We start from the raw sequence: 25,082 nt of genomic DNA on the forward strand, positions 1-25,082 counted from the left end.
GATTTAAAATTACGATGTGTCATAAAATTTCACAATGTACGTTTATTTTAAAAGGAATATTAAATCCATATTGTTATCGCGCGCACGTCTATCGATTTTACAGAGAGGAGAGGCCGCTACATCAATCGCGATACACGTCTGCTGGAAACTAATTTGTGACGGCAATTGAAAAGCAAAAGTGATAAGGATGGATGTAACGCGACGTGTTCGTTAGTATGTGCGGCAGCGGCGGTGGCGAACAATCTAAACCGTACCATTCGACAGTTGTGAAACTGAAACACTGACATGCTCGGTAAATTGTTGAAGCGAAAACATAAACGCAGCCGAATGTATTATGCCTGCGTAAGAAGCACAATGTTCTATGCGGACGCGCCGCAGGACCGCGATCAACATGCCGCAAACATCTGTACTGTAAGCGCAGAGATAGACGAACGCCAAAGCCGTAAGGGGGTCGTCAACTATGTACATAATTTCTAACTTCTGACTCTATCCGTTCTCAGTTCCTGCAACGGACGATCCGGACCGTCCGGAAGCGCCAAATCTCTCCGCGCCCAGCGCGCGGTCAACCCCAGATATATGTTCACTTGACGCGTGAATAGCATCGCGCATGGGAATAGTCTCATTTGTGTTTGTTTGTACGCTGCCTCATTAATAAAATGGATCGGCGGCAAAACAGAAAATTGCTCAAATAGCGATACGCCGCGGTGCCGTAAAATCAGGACGTGGCTATCGTATAGCTACAACGAAATATAGATTACCACGACCTCATTATTCCGTTATACCGTTATGCAATATAAAATCGAAATTGGAAGAGAATAATGCTTCTAAATCATTTAAATATTAATCTAATATGTAGATACAATTAGTGATTTGTTCGCTCGTATCACTCTCTTTCTCTCTCTCTCTCTCTCTCCCCTCTCTCTTTAGTTTCTCAATATTTACGAATTAACTTTAGAAGTGTCACGTTTAATTTAATTTAAATATTCATAATTCGATTATCTACGGAGGTAAATTTTGAATTTGTTTATCGACTACATGTATTATTACACAATCGATTGGCGATATCAATAACAAGATTGGACGATCGTTTGTTGTCATGACCGAGACAAGCTGATTTGGCTTCGACTCGATTCAACATTCAACCTCAATGTAACTTGGCTTCCTTTTCGGCAGAAACCCGTCAAAATTCTAAACCGTCTAAATTCCAAATGGGGTGGGGTTTGACAAGGACGCAGTGCCAGTGTAACGGCACTAACGGCAGCCATGGTATATCGACGCAAGTGCAGGAATGCGCTCCATCAAAGAAAGTCTTGCCAGCATGCCCTCCCATCATAACGGCTGCAGTGAAGTCCACTTGTGGAACAAGACGGATGTTCGTTTCTGTCATCATCCTGATCTTTTTGTTGGCCGCTATATACTGGGTATCCATGCGCCAGCAAGCGAGCCCCGGCGTACGTCGACCAATGAGAATTCAACCTCAAGCTTCACGAAATATCGCGTCGGGGCAAACCGAGGCTGCGGAAACGGCTGAAAGATGAAGTAACGTAACTAATAATTCTAATTCTCCTTCGGAAAGGACGTGCATGATAATTCTGTAAATCCAAGCTGGAAATTTATAACGAGAAAGATGCTCCACTCGTGCGCGCGTTACGATTCTTTTATTATAACAATGCACGTCCTTCAATGGAATAATAATTCTTTCAGCTTGGAATGCCTGTACATTAAGAAAGAGATAAAAATGGGTACTTTACAAGTTTAGTCGTTATAATTATAACTTGAAAGACACTTTTTCAATAATAGTATCAACATATTCCTTTATATAGCTATTTCGAAATCTATAATTATTCTAGAATTATCCTAACAGAGATTTCAAGGAATGCATAACGCTAATTAATAAAATTAGTATTAATAGAAAGTATTATACTATAAAAATATTAATGGAAAGTGAATGGTGTACAAATAAAAAAATTATCAAACTAGGTAATCAGCATGAGAAAGAGAGAGCAAAGAAAAAGTAATTCGAAGTACAATGGACTTGCATTTCCAAGCAGCATATTGCATTTCATCGCCAGGCACTGATATTGTATATCGTAGTAGCAGCTGTGGTTGCACGATGCACGATGTGCATATGCCGCATAAAAACAACCAATCCTGCAAGTCTAATAAGCTATAAAAAACTGTTGAAATGAAGAAAAATAACAATAAAACTTTTATAATATTGTACATATTGCAACCTTAATTTATCGCCTTTAATTATAATTATACTAATAACGCTATTACGAAGCGATTAATTTGTATTTCCTGGAAATCGCGAAAAATCTGTCATTTTGAGTGCCGAAATAAAAAAGCGAGTATCAAACGGGTAATTCTGTAACTTTAAATTTATTTCTCTATAAATTTTAGATATATACATAGAGTACTGTGACATATCTATTTTCTTACATTGGTCACATTATTTATAAAATACAAGTACAACGATAAAAATAGACCTTTGAACTTAAACGTCTATAACATTTACTATATGTGCCAATGTATTTTATTCTGTGTATCCTGCTATCGTGAGTATGCACGATAAAGTTGTGATAAGATTTAATATATGGAATATCGCGAGAACTATAAAGCATCAACTGTAAAGCATAAACTGTAACAACGAGAGTGATTTTAATCGAAGCTACCTAAAAGGTCGAGCGTATGCAACATCATCCCTGCTTCTCTGAGCACGCGATTTTCAATGATGCCGTACGCAAACGGCACGTTAGCGATAATTTCTCGTTCCAAAAGTTCACGATCCACTTCCGGATACTCGTCTTTCACAGCATCTAAATAAATCCGCAAAATATTCCGACAAAATGCCTCGATCGTCGATAGATTATCGTCGCGGTCGTCGGGCAGATTTTGGAGGAGAATGTGACCGAAATCAATCGATGGTGAACAATACCTCATTGTGCTCCAATCGATCACTTTTACGTCACTCGGCTTCCCATTCTCGTACCTGAACAACAAGTTATTCCGCGTGAAATTACCATGGCAGATGGTCCAAAAATCGTTGAGCTCCAATTTGGTCGTTACGTCTCGCTTTTTTCTTATTTTCTCGGAGAGGTCTCCATCGACTGGCAATGCGGAATATAATGAAGTGTCCAAACTTTCAGGATTATCCTGTGCTTCAAGTGATCTACAAGGGACATAAGATCGAAGATACATTGCATATTTTTCCAAGTAAATAATTGTTTTAATCAACGTTAATAATATGTTTGATATCAACATATTATTATATAACGTGTATATATAAAAATTCAAAATTCGACGTAAATATGTTTTTGCTTCGCATAATCAAGCTTTTAAAACAAAGACGTGATTGTTTCGTAACTTATTCTAACATGGAAACGTGCGTACACAAGTAGAAACCAAAGTTTACCTGACGTTGCCTGTCTGAGTGCTTGTATGAAAGTGCAACCAGTCCGCCGGTACAGACAGTTTAGCATAGAACTCCCTGAAAACGGGAAACCTACACGCCCTCAGCTTCAGTCCCTTGCCGTGAATCGTCGCCAAAGCTTTCATGCACAATTTCAGATGATCCTCGTCCAATTTATCATCTACTTGGGTGTAACCGCGCGCGGCCAGATCCTCCAACACGATAACAGGCCGATCGTATCGACCCAGGTCGGACAGGTAACACTTCGGGATACCGTCCGTTCCGTAGTTGAGCGTCATCTTGCTGTAAAACATCTCCTCGTTCAGGAACGGGCTGGACGACAGAAGATTCACGTGCGGTTCAGGCAGCTTGATAATAAGAGGAAAGCTATGTGTCACGCCGGAAAACTTTACGCGCGCCGTCACCCGGTGTAACATGTTCTTGCGATTACTCTTCCGGTCGAAGTGCTCCACGTCGACGGAATCGAACTCGACGAACTCCCTGGATCCGGGCTCGCAGAAATAACGATCGTGGACCATCTCCGGTATCAATACTCGCCTTATGAAGTCGCAGTGCTCGCATACGCACTCCCCCGCGACTCCCGCTGGCTTCACCGACTTGGGCTTGGGCGACTTCGTGTGAGGATCGGGATCTGGGTCGGCCATAGCGAAAGGGAAAATAATATCGCTGTAATAAAACACGGCAGCAATTAAGGACACCGGTACTGCGAGAGCGCGCGCTTAAAGCCGGAAAGTCGAGAATTATGAGGATTTTTTTTTTGCGCGCGAGCCCGCTCGTTCTAATAACGTTGTCGCGACGAGTGCCGAGTGCCGCGTGCCGCGCGCGTTAATAATGTTTATCGTCACGAAGTGCAACGAGTCGGCGGGCGACGGAATAATTAAAAAACATTTTAAACCTCGAGAGTGAGTCAAAATGCAACATAGACGTTAACGTAAACGAGCATTTCCATCGATAATTAAATAGGTGGCATATATATATAGCTCCCGTAATTATAAAGGTTATCCGAAGGTAATATGTATGATGAAAGACTTCACCAGTGGATTCTAAACTCGTTCGACGTATGTCCCCCAGCGCGTTCCTCGACTAACAAGTGGTCACTGTGTTCACGAGCTCCGTTCCTCCGTTACTCGTCCCAAACGACCCAAACAGATCTCCCCTCCGCGCATTCTTCATTTATCTTTTATCTGACCGATACCAGCATAACGGGTTGACACTGATCATCTGTACTTTGTAACGTTTCGTTTTCTAGCGAGCTATAATATAAGTTCCTAGGAAATCCAATAGCTCCTGCTCTCTCTATTATCGACAGTAAATAAATTTTTAATTGATTTATTAATTTACGTCAGCTACCAACTATCACCTACTCTTATTCGCTTCTACCTCGGCTTCTACTGTTGATCTTAATTAATTGACTAGAAGAGAAAAACTCCAGAGCTAAGTTTAGACAAGAAATGTCACATTAATGTGAATCTAATACCAAATACTAAATGATGATGAAATATTCAGTTACTTATACGTTTCTTCTTTTCCTTTTCGATTTACTCGACTCGAACCGGTTTTATTGATTTTTAATGATGTCGCAAATAATTAAGTTTGCTCCACACCGAGACGTGACTAACCGTTTAGGAAACGTCGCCATCTCTTTAAGTACATTTTCATCGGCATTTAATCAGAGAAAAGGTATCGATCTTGAGAAAAGTGGAAGTAACTTTAAATTGCGTTATATAAAGATTATCGCCGTTAAAGAACGTACTCACTCTAATCAGATCTATATAATTAATTGGATTTATTTTAACCGGATGACGCGCCGTGAGTCTCTTGGACTTTAAATGCTGAGAGAATATAATTTTCTCTCGTCGTGTCATAACTTTGAAACTTTGAAGACAAAATGCCACAAATTGCCAAGTTTTCACAGCAAATGTACGTTTTCGATGCACCTGCAAGTTTTACAGATAATTGAATGGTTTATGTATATATACATAAACATATATAAACTGTATCGATAACATATTTATTTTGATGGATCGCTACAACTTCAAACCTTAACGAAAGAAACGACAAGCACCGAACATCTCGTGCTTAATCAATTACCACGTCAACATCTAAATTTTAAAGTGTAATTTTTCTAAATTGTGGGTGCGAGCTCATGCTGCGAACAGAATAATGCATTATTGATCACGAAGGAGGACAAACGGGCACGACAGCTGCAGCCGGGATCTCAATTCGTTAAAGCAAATCAATGATCTAGCCTCTGGTACCAATGATTAATTTGCCCTGTAACGCGGCCTCGATGTCACAGGTCACGCCCTGTCAGAACGTACCCGTGCAGACGAGTCAGTATAATTTTCCAACATGTCAACAACGGCAAACCAGCACTCAGCAGATGCAAACTGCAGCATGCGGTCCATGCTCCGGAACTTCTCAAGGTACAAAGCCGATCATGCCAATCAAATGCTGAATTACCTAATAATGTTATGTCCTGATTACGTAATCATTTTATGTCCTAAATCAAAGTTAAGTGCTTTCTTAAAAAATATAATTTGGATAAAGCGACAAAGCTGCAGGAAGAGTTTAAATCGAAAATATTTTATTTTTAATAATCTAATTCTGTCTGTTGAATAAAGTACGTTCGTTTCCAGAGTTTCTCATTTTTTATCCGTTGTATTTTTACGTATGTATTAATAATAAAGCTGAGAAGTTTATTTGTATATTTATTTGTTTGTTCGAAGTGGCATCAATTGAAAACGAAATAAACCTGTTTAAAAATTTAACAGCAGATGAGTTATATCCTTTCGCAGTCATATTAATAATAATATTTTAATAATAACAAAGCAATAATAAATTAATATTAATATTATCTGTGTTTTATTAAGTAAAAATAATTAAACAAATCTGTCTACAGTTTTTACGGTAAATATTCTCTTGTACGTGCATCGATAATATTTTCAAAATGGTAATTAATTAAATGAATAAATATTTGCTTTGTTTGTTTGTTTAAAATAATATTAATTAAAAACCTCATATATATAGAATATGAGCAGTTTAGCTAATTTTTAATAAAACACTTAACGATAATTTCATAATAAGAGACATGGACTTAAATGACTGATGTGTGATTGTTCCTTATTCTATTTCGATTTTTCTTATCTATCTAGGTGGACCCTTCACTCACGTTTGCCAGCCGGATACTTACATAGTTACGCATCAATGCGCGCCGGGTACATCGCAGCCAGTAACGAATCCATGTCATCCCATCTTTCAGAACCTACCGCCCACTCGTCCCGGCTGCGGCCAGCTGCCGCAGAATATTTTGGACCAGATTCGTGCGTGCGTTAACAACGCCGCGCCCATCTTCATTCTGCCCGGCAACTGCCAACCATCGTTGATATCCCAACAACAACAACAGCAGCAGCAGCAGCAGCCGTCCCTGCCTCCTTTGGCACCTCAAATCGCTTCCTCGCCTCCAGCGGCGTATCCACCACCGAGCGGATTAACTTACCCCGCCGCCTGTTATCCGCCACCGCCGCCGTTCTACCCCTATCCCATGCCTCTGCCGTTCTGCGATCCGTTTATTCGCACCCGCGAGGCCACGCACCCGAGTTGCGGATGTTGCCGGAAAGGGGATGTTGACTCGACGGAGATCAGAAACGTCTTACGCGCCGGTTGTCGTTACGACGCTACCGATCCGGACGAGCATCGTTGCACGCCCACCATCGACGATACTATCTGCTCGAAAAGAAATTGTCCGTCCTCGTTACATCTCCAAGCACTGGCATCTCAATTTCTGTCGATGCAAGGCATTATACCGTGCGCCGCCACACGGCTGGTGTTACGTAAAGTGCCGGGCTCGAATGTGACCACCAGCATGGAAGACGTGATGGCGAGGGCGCAGAAGGCGATAAACGCCCTGACGAAAGATCAGCTGTTATCGGAGTCGAGGAACGCGCAGCAAGTGAACGCGCTGATCAACCTGCACATGACGGCCAATCCACCGCCCAACATCATCCCGATTCTCACGCTGGTGCAACTGAAGATGAATCTGCTGAAGGCGCAGGTCGAGGGACTCGTCAATCAAAAGATAATGGAGATTCAAGGGGTTGGAGTGGAGGTATTAACGTAATATTGTTGGAGAAATTTTAATACATTTATAATATATCTAGCGCGTACATGTTTTTAATTTTTATAATGTTTTTACTTTCTGTATCAAGGTGGAGACTGATCTCATAGATCCCACGGTCCTCGCCCTCAAGTCTGACGCTGAGCTGCGAGACTTCCTTTCAGCACTACGGCAGAAAGAGTGCGATGAACGAGTGAATGTAAACTTTGCTCCATATCGGTCGCAGCGCGCAATTGCAGAGACTCGGCTGAGCAACGTTCAGAATAAGATCCGTCAAGTGGAAGCAGAATTCGATCGCAGACGGTGCGCGATGCTGCCGGCGCCGACATTGTCATCGCGCGTCGTGCAACAATTCTCCAAGCCGTGTTATTCAGCGAGATTCGAGGATCCCATGAGATTGTACAGCATGTTGCCGCCAGACACTCCTCGTTCGCCAGATCCGTTCACCTACGTAAAACCGCGAAGTCCCAAGAGACTGCTGCTGAAACCGTGCACGGGCAAACCAGAGACTGTTACGCGGCTCGTTGCCGTTCCAGCAGCTGGCACGCGCAGCAATCCTCCCAAAAATCCGGACGGTGGTAGCGGTGCCGATCGCGCGAAGGAACAATCCGCGACTCCCGATCGGCAACGTTTCAGCACGGAGAATTGCGCGTGTTGCGACAGGACGACGTCGGAGGAAAGCGTCGGCGAGGCTAAAAAAAAACTCCGACCGAGAATCATCGAAATAGACGCGACGACGGTCAGTAATGTCGAGGAATTGGAACGCGAGGCATTGTCCTTGATGAAGCAGACGTCGAATATCTGTGTGAGAATCGACGCGGAAGAATACGGGGAAAGGAACGAGACGTCGGCCAACGGAATTCCATGCAGCGCGAAATGTTGGACGGCCGAGGCGTACATCAACGTCGCCGACGACGAATCGGCGAAGACTTTAACGGAATCTGAGAGCGACACGGTTACCCTCAGTGAGAAGATCGATGCGGAGGACGTTTGCGAAGCGCGAGATGTGGTCGAGATTCGAAGCTGCGATCAGACGATGGATCAGCAGGAATTTGGAAGTTCGTCAAACTTGCGGCAATTTAAAAAGCAAGCAGAAGATGAAATCACAATCTCAAGAAGAGATGAAGCAATTAAGAAACGCGACATCGAGATTAAAAGTTCGCGAGACGCCTCGCCGTCGGAAGCTGATCGAGAAGAGGTGAGAGCCACAACTACTGCGGTACTTGCTAATAAAGATCCAATTTCGAGTGTGCAGGAAACAGAAAGAAAGTCATCAGACGGCATATGTACTTCATCTCTAAGGATTACGTTAAAACCAAAGGACGAAAGACGCGAGGATGAACAGGAAGATAAAAACGGCGAAATCTTGCCATCAACCGCAACGGTAGAACAAAGCACGAGTCAAGTGCCAATGAGCACAAGCAAGAAGAAAATAAGATTTCACATTGTCTCGTTGATGACGAATATTGTATACGATAAAAGTCGTAAATATGCAAGAGAACGAAAATTCGAGAAGGATATAGCAACAAGTGAAAGAGAGATGAGTGTAACCACTGATCCGGATATTGAAAAATTAAATAATCGCCGTTCGATAGAAAATCTTGTAAGAACTGCCGTCGCACACAATATTACCGGAAAAGATCACTCGGAGAACATAAAAGAGATTCCAAACAGATTGGATCTGCCAAAGCTCTGCTTCGATCATCAATGCCAAACCGCCTTTAAGGAAGATAAAAATACAACCGCCGCATTGTCAAGAGCAAATATATTTCCTCCGTTCAAAAATCTACCTAAATATGTAACAGGTAAATTATCGATTTCTTTATATTGGCCTATTTCTCTATATTTAGAAAGAGAAAAAATAATTGTTCACGTTCTTGTTTTATAATTTGCAATGGCTTTTCATTAGTCTGCGTCAGAATATACTTTTAGAAATTGCACAGTTCTGCGCAGAATATAAAGTATAAAATAGAGTTTAAATCAAAAATTTTTTTTTATTTAACTTAGATAATGAGAAAAACGGAGGCGACGTAGGAACTTATCCAAGTCCGATAACGAAAGCAGGAATTACGGCTACAAAACGTTTATCCCGCTGCAACGACGTCACAGGAAGTACCTTAGAAGCTCTTTGCAAGAATAATGTGCCTTATCATTCCGATGTAGAATGCGAAAGAAGCTTAATTTCGAAACTATTTTCTGTCATTGGCAACCACGTGATCGCGTTCATCAATAAAATAATTGGAATGAACGGAAGATTGTTATATTCAATTCGTAACGCAATATTTCGTAAAAGTTTAAACATTGATGTCCTCAGAAGAGACGTTCCGATAGGCGATCATTCCGAACTGATTTCGAATGATTACGATCCACCAGCTGGTACCTCGCATTATTCTTTTAGCCTGAATTATAAAACTTCCAAAATTAGCGAACATGATTTTCGCAATACAAACTTATTAGGGATTTCTACGAAAAGAGGATATAATGGAATACGTAAAATAAAACATTCAATAATTGAAGACCGGAGAAACGACACAAGATATTTATTGATCGGTACATCATGTCACAATCGTGATTTGATACTGACGCGTGATTTAGGTCGACCTTACAAAGTGCAGAAGAGTCTCTTGATACGTAGTCGATTGAAAAATTCTCTAAATTCGCAGGATTACCCGTATCCTTTTTCTCTTTTGAAACGTACTGGGAAAAATGTACTTGAATCTCGTCAAGCGAAACGTAACGAAAATATAGGAATCAAAGAAAACGAAATACGCGAACTAAAGAGTAGTGAAAAAATCTGGATATTATCGGGAATTGTAAAAACAAACGGAATTAACGGGAAAATATCAGAAAAGAGGGAATATGATAATGAATCCGAAGAACAAATTTTAAACGAATATTCGCACAATAATATTAAAAATGATGACGTATCTACCGTGCAAGAATATACAGTCGATAATACTGCAACTGACAATGAACTCGTGATAAACATTCATGATTATCTCAGATTGCAAACTGAAATAAATACAAGTATGTACGAAAATTGTAGCGCATGTTTATTGATATCTAGTAATTGATAAAGATTTCGGATAATAATAATGTGATAATTGTGATATACTAATAAATAATTAGAAATTATAAAGGTACGTTATGATTCTATACTGTTCTATATCTAGTTAAAGGTTGATTAAAGTAAACAACTATAGTTTAACTTCTTTTCTTTATTAATAACTTTTATTCTTTCATCAGTGATCTATTCTCTCGTCGCTATAGCTGTCTAATGAGAATCTTTAGAATTGTGACATAGCAACAGTACGATGATAAATATATTTCAATGCTTTCCCAGAATCATTCATTCCAGACTCTACAAAAGAGTTTTAATGGAAAAAGTATTTGTCACAAATCCCACATACACTCGCATCGAATCGGCATACCATGCCGTTACAACATGAACACATGCATATCAAGTACAGTTTAATTCCCTTGCGTGATTTTGCGATCTTTCTAATTAATATATATATATTATAGATTTCTTACGTTCTAATCGATCGATTATCAGTAGAAAATAAACGGACACATTGGTTGTTATTAAAGAAAATTAATATCGCAACAACGAAATCCCGTGTACATATCAAAATACACAAGTAACAATGTCACACGCGACATTATATATATTTATATAAATATAATGCTCTTCAACGAATAACAAGATGTTTTATCTTGGATTTGAAATGTCAGAGACAAAATGGAGATGAAATTGGCATCTTACACGAGTAATATGAAATTTATAATTGGAAGAACTCATGTATATTCGCAGATTGTAAATACATATAAATATTAAACTCCGCAATGAAAAAGCAATTTAAGGTATCAGTTAGAGCCATATTAATACACATTATTAATACGTGTACCTCAAGTACATGCTGTAATATCAAAGTTACGAACGGACCATGCTTAAGATAAATATATTCTAAATTTCTTATAGAACTAATCGCAGACTGAAGAGACACTTGTGGAAGAGAAAGATCGAACCTATTGTTATGAAATATTTCATCAGTCAAGACAATCTCTGCTTCTATCATGAAAGATTTCGTTTCAAGGAACTGAGTGATCATCACGTCACTTTCCAAAGTTTAATAAATTATCGCATAATACAGCGTCGATTTAATACACAGTATTTCACGATACTGTGTTACATAGATATATATATTAGATATCTTGATATTTAATGCATTAAAAAAATTTAATATTTAAAAAAAATTTTTTAAATACGTTGCATACAAGAATTTAATATCTACAATTTTACAGACCTTTGTCACTCGTCTGATATCTTAAAGAATAAATATTTGATCTTCTCCGCAGCTCATGGCTACTATTTAGCGAACTACGGCGGTCAAATAGTCACAATTAGTCCGTTATTATTGTTGGCAGAATATTTTATGAAAAATAAAGGATAGATTACAAAACAATGCTATAGAATGATATGCTGCCGTAAGATCACGAATAATATAATTATTTTTTAGCGTGGTGCAATTTTGTATGAACATACGTTCATAGTACGTGTTAGTTTCAAACCTAAAGAAAAAAAATATGGACTTTTTTGTTGATATCAATCTTCTCTTAACCAATCTTTCTCTTAATATCAATTGATCTTGAAATATTATCCTTTTTCGATGGATAAATTATATACAAAAATATTTACAGAGATACATTTACACCACCAATGCAGTCAAATATTTAATGAAAAAACTTAAATAATGATGTGTATTGTAATTGTAATATAATTTAGTTTAAAATTAATACTTCTTATGACAAATCTTTGATCAAAGAAACTTAAGCAACTAAACATTTAAGTTTAATTACTAATATATATATATATAGGCAATCTTTTATATTCATAACAATATAAATTGCAAATGAAATTTTTTTACACAATTTCAACAAAAAACGAAATGCTAACCGATTAAAACTAAATGGACGAGATTGTGAATAGCATATAACGTAGCATGTATTATAATTTATCTAAATTTAACGTAGTATGTATAATACGTCATTTTTGTGCTGTAATATAAAAAAAGACTTAATTGTGTTGTCACAAAGTCATTTTTTATCATCACTATAATAGACTTCAAATGTAACTATCGAAAATTAAGTAGTAGGCAAATTACGCATCTTTTAAATCTGTTGATTTTATTCCGAATATATTCGGATTTCATCATGTACAAGTTGAATTTCCTGGTCGAGAACGTCAACTTGGACAAAGGCACGGTTGACCATAGGTAATGTTTGTGTGTGCAAAATATTACTATATAAAAATTAAAGTTCTCCCCACACATTTCAAGAACTAAAGTAACAATAAATATAAGCAAAGCAAATACTATTTTTGTATACAATGTACAATCGAAGTCCTGTCACTTTCTTTCCCTTCTAACAGAAAATCCAAAATCACTATTTTCGTCCTGAAAACGAGAAATTATTCGGGCGTCCCAGTCCCTTTTTCAGTTCTCGCTAAGTTTATTTAAGTTGTATTTCTTTCTTAATTCACGCCTTTGGTGTACTCAGCTCTCAATTGGCCGAGTGTCACTTTTATGTCGTGAAAACTCGGTCTCTTTTCTGGCTGTAAATCCCACGCCTGTTAAATAGCATATCTGAGTAAGATATGATACAACAATATTATACAACATGTAACATAACAGACAAAAATTTACCTGTTTCATAATATCATAAACTTCTGCAGGACATCCATCTGGTGGTTCCATCTTGTATCCTTTTTCTACGCATTTTACAACATCGGCTAAAGGCTGCAATTAGTAATAATGTGAAGAAAATATGTCACGTGTCTCGTGTGAAAATTTAGAAAAAGTGAAAATATCACTTACAATTCGCGGATACGGCACACGACCAAAAGAATAGATTTCCCAGAGAAGAATTCCGAAACTCCACATATCAGACTTATTTGAAAACTTCTAGAAACAGTAATATAATACATAAGTATATTTTTTTATTCGTCCGTAAGTACAAGTTATAATATACGTACATTTTGTTTTAGAGCCTCTGGTGCAGTCCATTTGATCGGTAGTTTTCCACCGTCGAGAGAAAAGTTTTCGTCCCGCGCCAGGCCGAAATCGGATACTTTGGCGGAATTATCCTCTGCTACGAGAACATTTCTCGCCGCTAAGTCTCGATGCACAACATGTCTGGATTCCAGATACGCCATACCAGCACACGTATCGCTACGATAGATCAAATGTGCAATTAATAATATATTTTACAGTCAGCAGACTAAACGGATTTTGTTTTTGCTTACGTACTATGCAAAGTTAATTTGATCCTTTTTCGAAACGTGTAATCTTCCTCTCGACCGTAAATAATCCACCAGGGATCCCTTACTCATATACTCCGTAACCAGGTACATGTGTTGATTATTAAAAACGAGACCGAGTAATTTAACCAGATTGTCATGAATCAACGAGGTCATTAAGCTCGCTTCGGCCAGAAACCTCTGTGCCGCTTCGCTGTTGTCCTTCAGCATTTTCACCGCGACCCTTTCTCCTCGATAGACGCCTAACAGCACGTCCCCGAATTCTCCCTTTCCAATACACTCCCTTAATTCTAACTCATGAGTCTGAATCACCCAACCAGCCTCCACGAATGCCTTTGGGTCCACGCAGAAATCTTGCTTGCCCTGTTTCGGCAAAGATTTCGTTAGCTGCGTGCACAAACCATCCGCGTCCTGCTCGTAATGCTCGACCAAGAGCGCCAGGTTCTCGAAAAATTCCTCGTCATCGATCGTTAACTGGTTGTTTTTATATTTCACCCTGTAATGCTGTACACGCCCTTGATAACATACGCAGAGCGTGTAATCCCCGGGGAAATTCGTCGACTCTCGAACTAGAAATAAACCATCCTCTCGTGGTCGCAACAATCTTTCTGCCGTTTCCCTCGATATCTTTCCGTGAAACCATCTGTACAGAAAACAAAACAAAATAATTTTGAGCGATATATTATAGCTTTTTTAAATTATACTTTCACATTAATATTCGATTCATCCTTCTCACAAATCGTTACATTTTCAGATATCAAGCTAAGCCAACAATGATACATACGGCATCGCGTTTAGTTTCACTTCGTGTCGTGGATTGGCCGGCAATGCGGTAGTGTTGGCGCCCGGATTAATGGCATTCGAGGTGAGAATCACCGGCGAGGACGTGGTGTTCACGTGCGTCGTGATGTTCGAGGTGGTAACATTCGAATGCGTGGTCATCGTCGGCGACACTGGATGGGACGGAATGCTACCTGCAGTCAGGTTGGAAGGAGCGCTGTGCTGCTGCTGCTGCTGCTGAGTGTTGTTTTGTATGAAGGGATGAGACGTTACGTTTGAAGGGATAGTGTGATGATTTTGATTGCCGTCGAGCTTCGCTTGCCGCGCTGGCGCTGACACATTCGGGTATCCGCCACCCGCATTGTGGTACGTTGGCATGGCAGCTACCACACAGTAGGCTTTATCAACCTGCAAAGATGAATGAAGCGCATTCATGAATCTCAGACTTCATTTATCTTGCTGCCTCATTAAATAAGACGCTTTATCGATGTTCTATCCATAAGTACATTCATGACTCGTGTAAAAGTAATGCAGGGGATAAAGTAAGAACACGAAGATGATAGAAGCTTATAACAAAGTACGGTTCTAACTTCTTTTCAATTAATATTTTTATATGATTAATATGGATAATATGAATGTTGTTAAAATGTAATATATAGTAATTAGTAATCTCTATATATAATCGTTCAATTTTATGTTTTACATCTTACAAACTGTATTTTTTAGGACAGGCAATTATCTTCCCACTTTCTCCTATATTGAACATCGAATTAGATTGTTAAACAGTCACGTGTTCGACGGATCTTCTCAACTGTTACACGAGGATCGTCAACTCGAGAAGCCACAACTGAAGTGCTCTTGACGAGAAAAGCCGGTTCTACGCGCGGGGAATTCTCCCGACGACGGAACAACAGAGGGTCGTCCCATAAAAATACGAGCGAGGTGCGAAGTGATCGACAATGTTTACAGCGGAGACGACTCAATTATCCCGGCCGCGACGTAACGCACGGAAGCGATAATTAATAAAACTCGTTAGGCGAATTGAGCGCGATGCATATTCAACCGGCATACATATCCGGTAAACCGCGTGTCGGGTTTTAATATACAGTAGTTAATCTAAGTGCCTATTGTTTCAAGGCGCGGACGCTATCGCGATGCTCGTCCGCCGTATTACGATGCGCTGCACGACCATACATGGAACGTGTATGATAGGTGAGTCACATACCCAGCCGTGTATTTTTTTTTTCGCGACGATTGTAACGCGAATAAGCGTGGTAGAGTAGGCCTATAATTATCCCGCCTATAATTACCTGACTAAGCGACATACAATTTCCACGCGTAATAAATATATCTCCGATAGACAATTCGTGGCGAGAGATCATAAATAAATCATTCACTTTGGCATTCGTAAAGTATTCGAATCCGTTTTGTTTGTATTTCAGGAACAGAAGTATATCGGATAAAATCAATCTGTCGAAATGATGCGAAAAACGTGCGGAAATATTCCTGCCGGTTGAGATGAATGAAACATATACGTAGGAAGCGCTTCGTAACGCAGGAAAATAGCTTTTAAAGGAAATGCTCGTCGGCTATGGATTCCCGGCAACGATTTCCCGACGTATCCGTATTATGATCAAACGCGGTAACAGGAGAAACAAATCCATCGCACCGGCGAATATTGAATAATTCAACTGACTATCCTTGGTCGGGCGTCTGCAAGACAGAAAAGAGAGAGAGAAAGAGAAAAACGAACGAGTTATGTCACGCGAAAAGGAATAGTTGCAGCGAAACATAATATGCGAATCGCTCAGTTACATAAGCTCGAATAGTTGCATTTCTGTCATGTGCCTGCCCGGTATTTCGAGAGACAGATAACCGATTAGCGTCGTGGAGAATACACGACACGCAAAAGAGAAAATGTCAGACAAAATTGTTTATTCTAAAAAAAGTATATGTATATATACAATATATGTACAATAATGTCGAGCTTGCGATAGACTACACGATTCGTGTCTACGTCGTCTTTTACAACAGGCACGTATAAAAACCGCGATAAGCGTAAAGCATAAAAGTTAAACGTCCAGTTTTATGGGTCAGATATATAATGGAACCACCTTCTCTCCTCTCTACATTAAAATAGAGTTTCGTATGGCCAAAAAGAAAAAAAAGGCAGTATCGCGCTCGACAGGCGCGAAACGCCTTGAATATCAATATCGAATCTGGGATGCAAGGTGCGTACATGTAATACACGTTCCATCGCGCTTGTCAGGTAACTCGACTGCACGGCCGCATAGATTTCAGGCTAATGAAATTTATTATCGGCTGCACGCGACGTTAATTCTTACTGGGGTGTAACATATGTAAAAAAAAAGCACTGCACAAAATTGTTCTATCGCGTGCAGCGAGGTGCTTAAAAGAGTTACGTGCTATTTGCAACCGTTTATGACTCAAACCATTTATGCCTCCAATATCTATGATTCAGAGAAAATGCGCGTCTTTTCCGAAACTCTACGTACGTACTATCACGCGAAAATTTGTTAAATAAAATTACATCGTCAGTATCGTAAGAATAAGAATTATTCGCGATTGATAAAAAAGACTGTTTTAGAAATTTTATTATAAATAAAAATTCTTTGCTTCGACAGTCACGTTTTATGTTATGATATCTGTACAAAAAGCTTACGTCGATACTTGAATGGTGCACTGTAAATAGATAATTATTTTTCGAAAGGCATGTTTTACTTATATCTTTTAGTTCTAGACTGACGATTGCCTCGTTCCTTGCATAGCGAAGTGGCTGAAATTCTATCCGAATTCACGTTTATCAAAGAAACGCAAAGCAAGATAAATATTCTAGAATGCAAATATTCTCTCGCGCTCGGCCAGCCGCGAAGAAAACCGAGGAAAAGAAACCTCAAGAAGCCTCGTTACATGACGACGATATTCAACATACATACATATAAAATATCTCGGAATGCCCGAGGGAGATAGCAGCGCGGTGCAACCCGTGTTAATTTCAATAGATTATGCAGTCACGATAATTATGTGGTTCATACGCATTTCAAGGCCGACTCAGAAGTATATGTTTATATTGGTGTTTTTCGAACTCCGGCTCGTGATTCACTATCGGAGAGCCTTTGTGCAAGCCGCAGACCACAGTCCACGTCGCGTACGTTTCACCAGGAACGACGTGGCTTCATTCGCACGTGGAAAGCCTCATTTATCGACAAAAAAAAATAGACGTTTTCCCATATCCGTGATGCGATTGTAGCCCGTGCGAACACGACCGTGAGCTTCGAAGGATCGAACAATAACTGGAATAACCGCGATTCTCATGGCTTCCAATAAATAGGGCGAAAATGATGTTTCCATGCGAGTGATACTGCGAAAAATACACTAATTCCTTTTTAGAATTTTTATGATAAAATATATACGTATCTTCCCAGAGAGATGATTTTCCGTACTTTCCTCTAGATTTATCATGTAATAAGTAAAAAGTTGTATAAAAATGTGAAATGTATATTAATTTATACAAGTTTTTAAGCTTAACAGACGATCTTTTCTTTTCAGCCAAGAAAGCCTAACATCCGAGGATCTCAAACGAATGCAATAACTACAATCAGAGCGAAACATTTCGTATTTGTCAAGTACATTACACACTGAACGAGAATGCTCCGCGTGGCGGAGGATCCACAAGATTGTCTATGAGACGAGATTCACGATCGCCGGTTTTTCGCGAAAGGCGTTTTAATGCGAGGCTCGTGCCTCGTGCCTGCTCACATGCCTGGCCGGCACGCACCGCTATCCTATTAATATCTCGCGAGAGAGCGCGTAAAAGGGCGCAAATGCGAAAGGCACGGGGGAAGAGGGAGGCAGAGTGGCAGAGAGCCGGCGACGCAGAGGCAAACGGGTGCGTGCCCGGCAAACGCGCTCGTTATTGCGCGCTCTTTAACAGTACACGTTACTGTACCGTGACCCACCACCGTTTTCCATCTGACGTTGCCCCGCACACATGACTCTCCGGGGGACAAACCTCTCTTCCTCCACGCGCGGGACGTTTTCTTCCCGGCTCGCGAGAACTTCCGAGCACGCGACGCGGACGCGCGGTCGGAAACTTTTGCGACAAACAACGCGAGACGAATCGCGAGCCGCGAGGGACACCTCGCGTGTCTGATCGCGTTGACAGTCCGGATTAGCTCGCTGATGCACAAACGGTACCACGGGAACTCGTTTTTATTTCATTAGTCCCTCCTCCATCACTGTAATACGAAAGATATCATCGGGCACGAATTCCTGAAGCAATTTTAAATAAATTCCCTCTTCACGAAACGGCCAACACTATCGAATCTTGTAATTAAAAGACAGTGACGGCGGAGGAAGGCTAAACGGAATCACACATGTCCTCCTAGCCACAAAGCCATATTTTATCGTGTCTTGTCACATCTGTCTTCAAATCAATTACTTCTCAATGTCAACTGTCCCATTATGTGATAATGAAATAAGCGTTATTAACAGATCTGAAAATAGGTACCGCATAAAATTAATATGGGGATAGCAGATTGTTACACGTTTAAGATTTATATATTATTCTGAAACAAATAAAGTCCCGTCATAAATCGCCGTCTCGCATCGTTCCTCTACGTTTATATTTCTCAAATCCTACTTTCATGTTTCATTCATCCCGGCTCTTAGCAACGTCGACGCAAGCGGAGACGAGCTGTCCGGAGCAACGTCGAGTGTCGACGCAGATCGTATCGTGGAATTCGTGAAACGTGAATAACCCTGCTACTGAATAGCGGGATCAAACCCGATACTTGACTCGTATAAAGGGAGAATTGAAGTCAATATTTAAAAAAAACAGCGTTTATCTCTCATTTCTCGACTCTTTCGCTAACACGTTTATGCGCGCGCTTCTCGTCGGTAGTGGCGCTAAATAGAATAGCGTTACTAGTACCGAAATAAAACGCAAAATTTCTCTCTTCCACCGTTTACAATTATGGGTTAATTTCCTCGCATTGTCTCGCTCGAAGACGGAGATCAATTCACGGTAGAACAAAAAGATCAATTTAAGGTTGAAATACGTTGAAAGCATACCTATGCTTTGCACCAAGTATCCATCTTCTGGAAATATTGCCCCTCTGAAACAAAAACAGAAAGCATTAGATACAAACTTGCGATAATTCTTCGTTTTATCTTAATTTCTAAATTTATTCCAAATATTCTAACCATCATGTTATCTTGGAAAATATCCGTAAATGTGACTGTGAATCGTTAAAGAGTATGCAATAAAATGGCAAATACTAACAATAAGTAAATATTAAATCCAATATTGAGAATATTTACAAAAGAGTGTTAATATTAACGGATTATTAATGAGTTTCTCATGCCAAAAGATAAAAATGCGGAATAATCACCTTTATGAAATGTTCTCTCACGAGACGATAAAAATTACTTTTTACGGATATTTTTGACGCGCATTGCCGAGACGCCCTTTTCAAGGATTTAATCAAATAAAAAGTACCCGAGGCAAAAAACTGTTCCGTGTTCGGCCGTGATTTGGCGGAAGAGGAACGTGGAAAAAATGGGACTGGGAAGGAAGAGCCTTTCCATTTGCAGGGCGCAATTAAGCGCCGCGCGCTCGCGCGACTGCGTTATTCATCGCCCGTTAACCATATAATTAGCCAATTGCTAATTGCCCGAGTTCACATAAGCCTGAGCGACCGGAGCCAGTTTGCCAGGCCCAGGCGCATTAATCACTCGGTCGTCTCATATGATCCTCCTCCCGAATCGAACCAGGTCAACGCAATGTCAGAGTAGATGTATTAAGTGTTTTGGCCAAAATATGATGTGTAAAGCCCATTCTACAATAGCCGTAAGAATAAAAAGTAAGCAGTAAAAATTGACTAACCAAAATCGATTATTCTTGGACTGTAAGAATCCTATTAGTCAATAGCTTACTCCTTACGTCTTACATCTACTCTTTACGGCTATTGTAGAATCAAGATTAACTTCCATTTCTTTACCTCTTTCTCTAAATATAATTAAAATTAAATTAAAAATAAACTAATCCTGTTCATTACGTCTGACTCTACAAAAATATTACTGAAAAGAATGAGATTTATGTTAACTAATATCTGAAAGATATAAATGTGAAATAATTTAAAAATTGTATTCTAGGTGTCCCATAATAACTAATGTAATAAGAGCATGAATAAAATTGAAAAAATTTCTTATTCCGTAATTAAAGACTGGATACTCTTTAGAACATTCCTGACGTAGACTAAATATGAAAAACTGATTCGACTTTTTATACTTATTTGTATGAAAATGAGAAGATTCTGAACTACGAGGTAGACGGTTCAAATTATGTTTAGATCAGCACATTGTTAAGGTGTTAACGCTGAACTGCTAATTCAGAAAATTTCCTGTCAGTCTCTCTGCTGTTAGTGCTGTTATGGTAACGCTATATAATAATAAATGTAAGTACCTCCAATCTGAAAATAATTATTTCGCAATTAAAACTACTAAACAGGGAAAATATTCTCGTTAATACAATTAAGCACCAAACTGAGTGACAGTAAAAGAAAAACCCGTGAACCAAGAGAACGCATTCGCATAACATGTCCCTCTGCATTTTCCTCAGGGCAGACTAGAATTGAACGTGATTAGCGAAACAGCCGGTCTGATTAAGAAAACAGACGCGGACTCGAAGTCGGTCGACGGTACGGCCGACGGCGTCGGGTCCAGTTCTGTCATTTAAATACCGCCCACTGAAAGTGACAGGAAAAAAATCAAGTCCGGAGTATAACCAAACTCTCTCTCTCTCTCTCGTGCGTGCGTGCGTGCGTGCGCGCGCGCGCGCGCACGCGAATCTTGGATCTCGGGACGTGCGGAAAGTCGCGGCGTCGCCGGTGCGGGTCGACGACGCGCGGCGCGTCCTGGCGCCGCGCGTCGACGTCCCGGTACGCGCGCGGGCAAATTGCGATTGATACGCACCTAGGTAAATGCGTTTGCGGCGAGACGAGCCGTGCGGGCGGAACGCGGAACGCGGCCGCACTCAGCTGCGGCCGTGCGGCCGCGCGGGTGAGGCCGGCGAGGCAGACACGGATGCGTGACACGCTGCGACGGCCGGGCACCAGGAACGTTCGCACGCGCGTATATTCATGCGCGAAGACTGCGCGGCGCGATCGCGGACGCAAACACCTTGCGATGCGAGAAACGTCACTCACTCACCCGAGTCGGGCGGCCATTTTACTACGCACCACCCGGGCCGGGCGAAGGAAATATCTTGATAGGCGCACTCTGGACTGACGGGACGCCTCGAGTTCCTCCAATCCAAGTTCATCGCTCATCTGCGCCCATCGCTGTTCCTCGTCACCGCGCGAGACGCTAGTGACAACAGTGATGCCAACCGTGCCAACGATCGGATTTCGGAGACCCTTTCGGAAGGAGTTTTTGCCTATTTGATTAGTTTTGGAACGCAGGAATATTGTAAAAAGCGCAATTAGCAATAGCAATTAATCTCTACAAACCTGCGCAATTAACGACAACGGCAACCGCTACTCTCGAATATCACACGTTAGGATGATGAAATTTCGAATAATCTCCTTATCAGAATATATTCTCTGATAAAATTGATGCATGGTTTTTCGAAAATCTCGAAAGACACGCGCGCTTTCCAGCTTTTACCATCTTTTGTTAAAGTATATTCTGACAATTTGGACGATTTTCTCGAAAAACTCCAACCCTTTCCCTTCAAAATGTACATTTTAATAAAATTTCGAAAGAAGATAGTATTTCAACTAGTCGCTATCTGTTATTGAAATGCGGCGCATTATCTGATAATTATGATTTTTTTTTTAAAACGTACATATTATATATTCTAACTCGATCGCTATCCCATCTCAGAGTGTATTCTCTCGATAATTAATTTTAACATATAATAGTTTTCCAGAAAGATGTACATTTCAATTACTGATGAAGTACTTGCGTCGCACATTATTGCTGAAATTTCTTTCGACTTGTAATTAAACATAAAAAAATGTAAAACTGAAAGCTCTAAAGCTAAATTGCCGATTCCCTTTCGAATCGCTAGTATGACAAATAAATTATATCATAAATGCCGTAAATGCGACGCATTCGATGTATTTCCGGAAGTAGCCATTTTCAAACGTGAGAACGTTCCCTACATGTCAAGTGTATTTGCATTTTTTTTATTGAATTTTGTGCGAATTACTTTTACACGAGCGTTTATTTGTGTCGTTAAAAGAGGAAAAGAGAATATTTTTGTCGTTCCTATAAAAATATATCTGTAGAAAACGACTTTCTGCTGAGTCGCACCAGAGAGAAACCTGAGAGAGGCCATCCCGGCCTTTTTCGTCTGTTGCTGTGTTGCATTTTCCGACGCGCCGCCTGAGAAAGTGCAACTCAACTACGTCGTATCGCTCGGTAACCGCACATGGTTTGCGTCCGTGCTAATGGTTCGTGTCCGAACTAGCCAGCTGGAGGGGATATTCTGGCCGCGGCGGCCGCGCTTCCATCTTGCGTATTCCAATTAATAACGAATTACGATAATTAAAATTACAAAATTAAGATTACATTCTTCAAAATTATTACGAATTTTGTATCTCATAATTTTGAAAAATATAATCGTAATTTTATAATTTTAATTTTCAGATAAATGTCAAATTTTGCAAGCAAGAAGCTATTATTTGAGCGTTGATTCAAACCTTCACATTTATGTGAAATTTCTAACAATTAACGATAATTTTTAAAATGTGAAATTCTATAGATAAATAATAAACACCGTTATTATCTTAATCGTCTTCTGTTGATTTCGTATAATATATCCGGCATTAGTATCATACAGTTTCAAATTTATTATACGTTTCCTTATAATTTTTTATTACAATAATTTTCTTATAAATAATGTTACATATGGAGGGGTAAAAGCCATAGTGGTGTAAGTCAAATTTTTTAAAATATTGTCTTGTATGCATAAATGCAATTTATATATTGTATAGATTGCATCTATGCACACGAGTCAATATTTTAAAAAATTTGACTTATGACACTATGGCTTTTACCCCTCCATATAATTAACAGTACGAGTTACAATCCGTTCGTGTTCCTACCTACCCAAAGTATAATATCTCTATGTATAATATGTATATATTCCCCGCCTATCCATATTTCTATATCTTCATATAGCTACCAAATATTTCATATTCCTACCATATTTTCATTTACCTAACGCGTTATTTCTGCCCACCCGAATTTATTAGTTTATTTAGTTTCATTACTATTAGTTTATTTTATCAATATTAATTAGTCGCAACCGCGATACCCGAAATTAAAGAAGTAAAGATTTTTAAAGGGAGTTTAAAAAATTTTAAGTTCGCGATTAATTGAGATTAAGCTGGAGACGTCACTTTCCCGTCTCCGATTACGCGTTCCCATGTGTAAAAAATATTACCCTCCCTATATATGCACATTATACACTAAATTGGTGGTGTTCAACACCAACCTACCTTGTGTAGATCTTCTCTCCTTTGACCAGTTTGACCATACCATTTCATGGCCAAATCCATTCTGGCAAAGCCAGAAACAAGAAGAAGGAATACACCTTCCGTTACCGCCTAATCATAGACGGCAGATGAGCGTAATGATTTTACGCTTTTTCTCACGATGCGCGAAACACGACCGCGTCGCGAAGGGCCATTTGTAATAAAATTAAATTAAGTAATTTTAAAATTACTAGCGTTCAAAATCTACTTAATATCGTATAAACTATAATTTACGCAAGTGATCATTTTCTCGATTAAGAACAAAAAAGATTTTAATTAGTTAGGAGCTGTTATTTGGAAAAAAACCCGTTTTAATCAACCGCGTATGTAATCCGAATAAATTCGACTACATTTTACGAATAATAAAAACTTTAATTTAAATCTGATATAAGCATGCAAGACTTAAATAAAAATGCAAAATGTAAATGAATAACAATATTGACTAACGCAAACTGAAAAAATCTAAGACCCATTTTTTTCGATATCGTTTCGCATACGAAGTCTCAAAAGGATGAGAAATAAAGAATTAATGACGTGAGATCCGAAAGAGATAATCAAGTTCCTGCACAATATTGAGCTAATGTGAATACTTTATGCACTCGAGCAAACAATTTAAATTTTGATAGTTACATTTTACTACGATAATTATACTACTACTTAAAAATCAAGTATTTATATTAACGCGAAATTAAGTAATCAAGTTTAAAATAATTGTTACAAAAAATTTTCTGTTTTGCAAAACATAATTTATCAGATCTCACGTCATATCGCTTTAACTAGTATAAAAACCAGTTATCAATACATATATGAAAAGACTGTGAAAGCTTAGGCTAAAATTGGTGCGTTATAGGAACAAATAATTTTAAA

At 39.5% G+C, this 25,082-nt stretch overlaps 4 protein-coding genes and 1 long non-coding RNA gene across 6 annotated transcripts; 3 read left to right on the top strand and 2 right to left on the bottom strand.

Annotated features, from left to right (window-relative positions):
• The first annotated feature begins 823 nt into the window (after positions 1–823).
• Positions 824–1,592, top strand: LOC112453822. Its single transcript, XM_025014780.1, has one exon. It carries the CDS (start codon positions 1,209–1,211, stop codon positions 1,536–1,538), a length of 330 nt encoding a protein of 109 aa, XP_024870548.1. The 5' UTR covers positions 824–1,208; the 3' UTR covers positions 1,539–1,592.
• A 659-nt stretch (positions 1,593–2,251) lies between these two features.
• Positions 2,252–4,577, bottom strand: LOC112453819. Its single transcript, XM_025014779.1, has 3 exons — positions 4,468–4,577; positions 3,416–4,099; positions 2,252–3,172 (listed from the first exon to the last, which is right to left on the bottom strand). Exons 2-3 carry the CDS (start codon positions 4,075–4,077, stop codon positions 2,662–2,664), a joined length of 1,173 nt encoding a protein of 390 aa, XP_024870547.1. The 5' UTR covers positions 4,078–4,099; positions 4,468–4,577; the 3' UTR covers positions 2,252–2,661.
• Positions 4,578–4,693: 116 nt separating this feature from the next.
• Positions 4,694–10,661, top strand: LOC112453817. Its single transcript, XM_025014776.1, has 4 exons — positions 4,694–5,859; positions 6,589–7,541; positions 7,642–9,355; positions 9,558–10,661. Exons 1-4 carry the CDS (start codon positions 5,694–5,696, stop codon positions 10,622–10,624), a joined length of 3,900 nt encoding a protein of 1,299 aa, XP_024870544.1. The 5' UTR covers positions 4,694–5,693; the 3' UTR covers positions 10,625–10,661.
• Positions 10,662–10,753: 92 nt separating this feature from the next.
• LOC112453818 (tyrosine-protein kinase CSK) lies at positions 10,754–21,985 on the bottom strand. Of its 2 annotated transcripts, none has more exons than XM_025014777.1 (8): positions 21,646–21,985; positions 19,744–19,787; positions 14,654–15,057; positions 13,859–14,512; positions 13,585–13,780; positions 13,427–13,513; positions 13,256–13,348; positions 10,754–13,179 (listed from the first exon to the last, which is right to left on the bottom strand). In XM_025014777.1, the coding sequence occupies exons 3-8, from the start codon at positions 15,025–15,027 to the stop codon at positions 13,084–13,086; spliced, it is 1,500 nt and encodes a 499-aa protein (XP_024870545.1). In that variant the 5' UTR covers positions 15,028–15,057; positions 19,744–19,787; positions 21,646–21,985; the 3' UTR covers positions 10,754–13,083. The 2 variants fall into 2 exon arrangements, with proteins under 2 accessions (XP_024870545.1, XP_024870546.1); XM_025014778.1 differs by having other exon boundaries at positions 21,883–21,982.
• Positions 15,371–19,269, top strand: LOC112453821. The gene is made up of 2 exons (XR_003040659.1): positions 15,371–15,861; positions 16,092–19,269. It is a non-coding gene; the product is annotated as an uncharacterized LOC112453821 (long non-coding RNA).
• Positions 21,986–25,082: the final 3,097 nt, after the last annotated feature.

Source organism: Temnothorax curvispinosus, unplaced genomic scaffold (genome assembly GCF_003070985.1).
Source record: "Temnothorax curvispinosus isolate PA1 unplaced genomic scaffold, ASM307098v1 QBEX01004710.1, whole genome shotgun sequence".
NCBI lineage: Eukaryota > Metazoa > Arthropoda > Insecta > Hymenoptera > Formicidae > Temnothorax > Temnothorax curvispinosus.

Bases quoted from the DNA above. Each gene is read 5' to 3' on its own strand.
- LOC112453822 (XM_025014780.1), top strand. From the start codon at position 1,209: ATGGGGTGGGGTTTGACAAGGACGCAGTGCCAGTGTAACGGCACTAAC.
- LOC112453819 (XM_025014779.1), bottom strand. From the start codon at position 4,077: ATGGCCGACCCAGATCCCGATCCTCACACGAAGTCGCCCAAGCCCAAG. The intron at 3,173-3,415 runs GTAAACTTTGGT...TGTCCCTTGTAG, and splicing joins ACTCAGACAGGCAACGTCAG to ATCACTTGAAGCACAGGATA.
- LOC112453817 (XM_025014776.1), top strand. From the start codon at position 5,694: ATGATTAATTTGCCCTGTAACGCGGCCTCGATGTCACAGGTCACGCCC. The intron at 5,860-6,588 runs GTACAAAGCCGA...TTATCTATCTAG, and splicing joins ATGCTCCGGAACTTCTCAAG to GTGGACCCTTCACTCACGTT. The intron at 9,356-9,557 runs GTAAATTATCGA...TATTTAACTTAG, and splicing joins TCTACCTAAATATGTAACAG to ATAATGAGAAAAACGGAGGC.
- LOC112453818 (XM_025014777.1), bottom strand. From the start codon at position 15,027: ATGCCAACGTACCACAATGCGGGTGGCGGATACCCGAATGTGTCAGCG. The intron at 13,514-13,584 runs GTACGTATATTA...TACTGTTTCTAG, and splicing joins CAGAGGCTCTAAAACAAAAT to AAGTTTTCAAATAAGTCTGA. The intron at 13,180-13,255 runs GTAAATTTTTGT...GCTATTTAACAG, and splicing joins TTTATGATATTATGAAACAG to GCGTGGGATTTACAGCCAGA.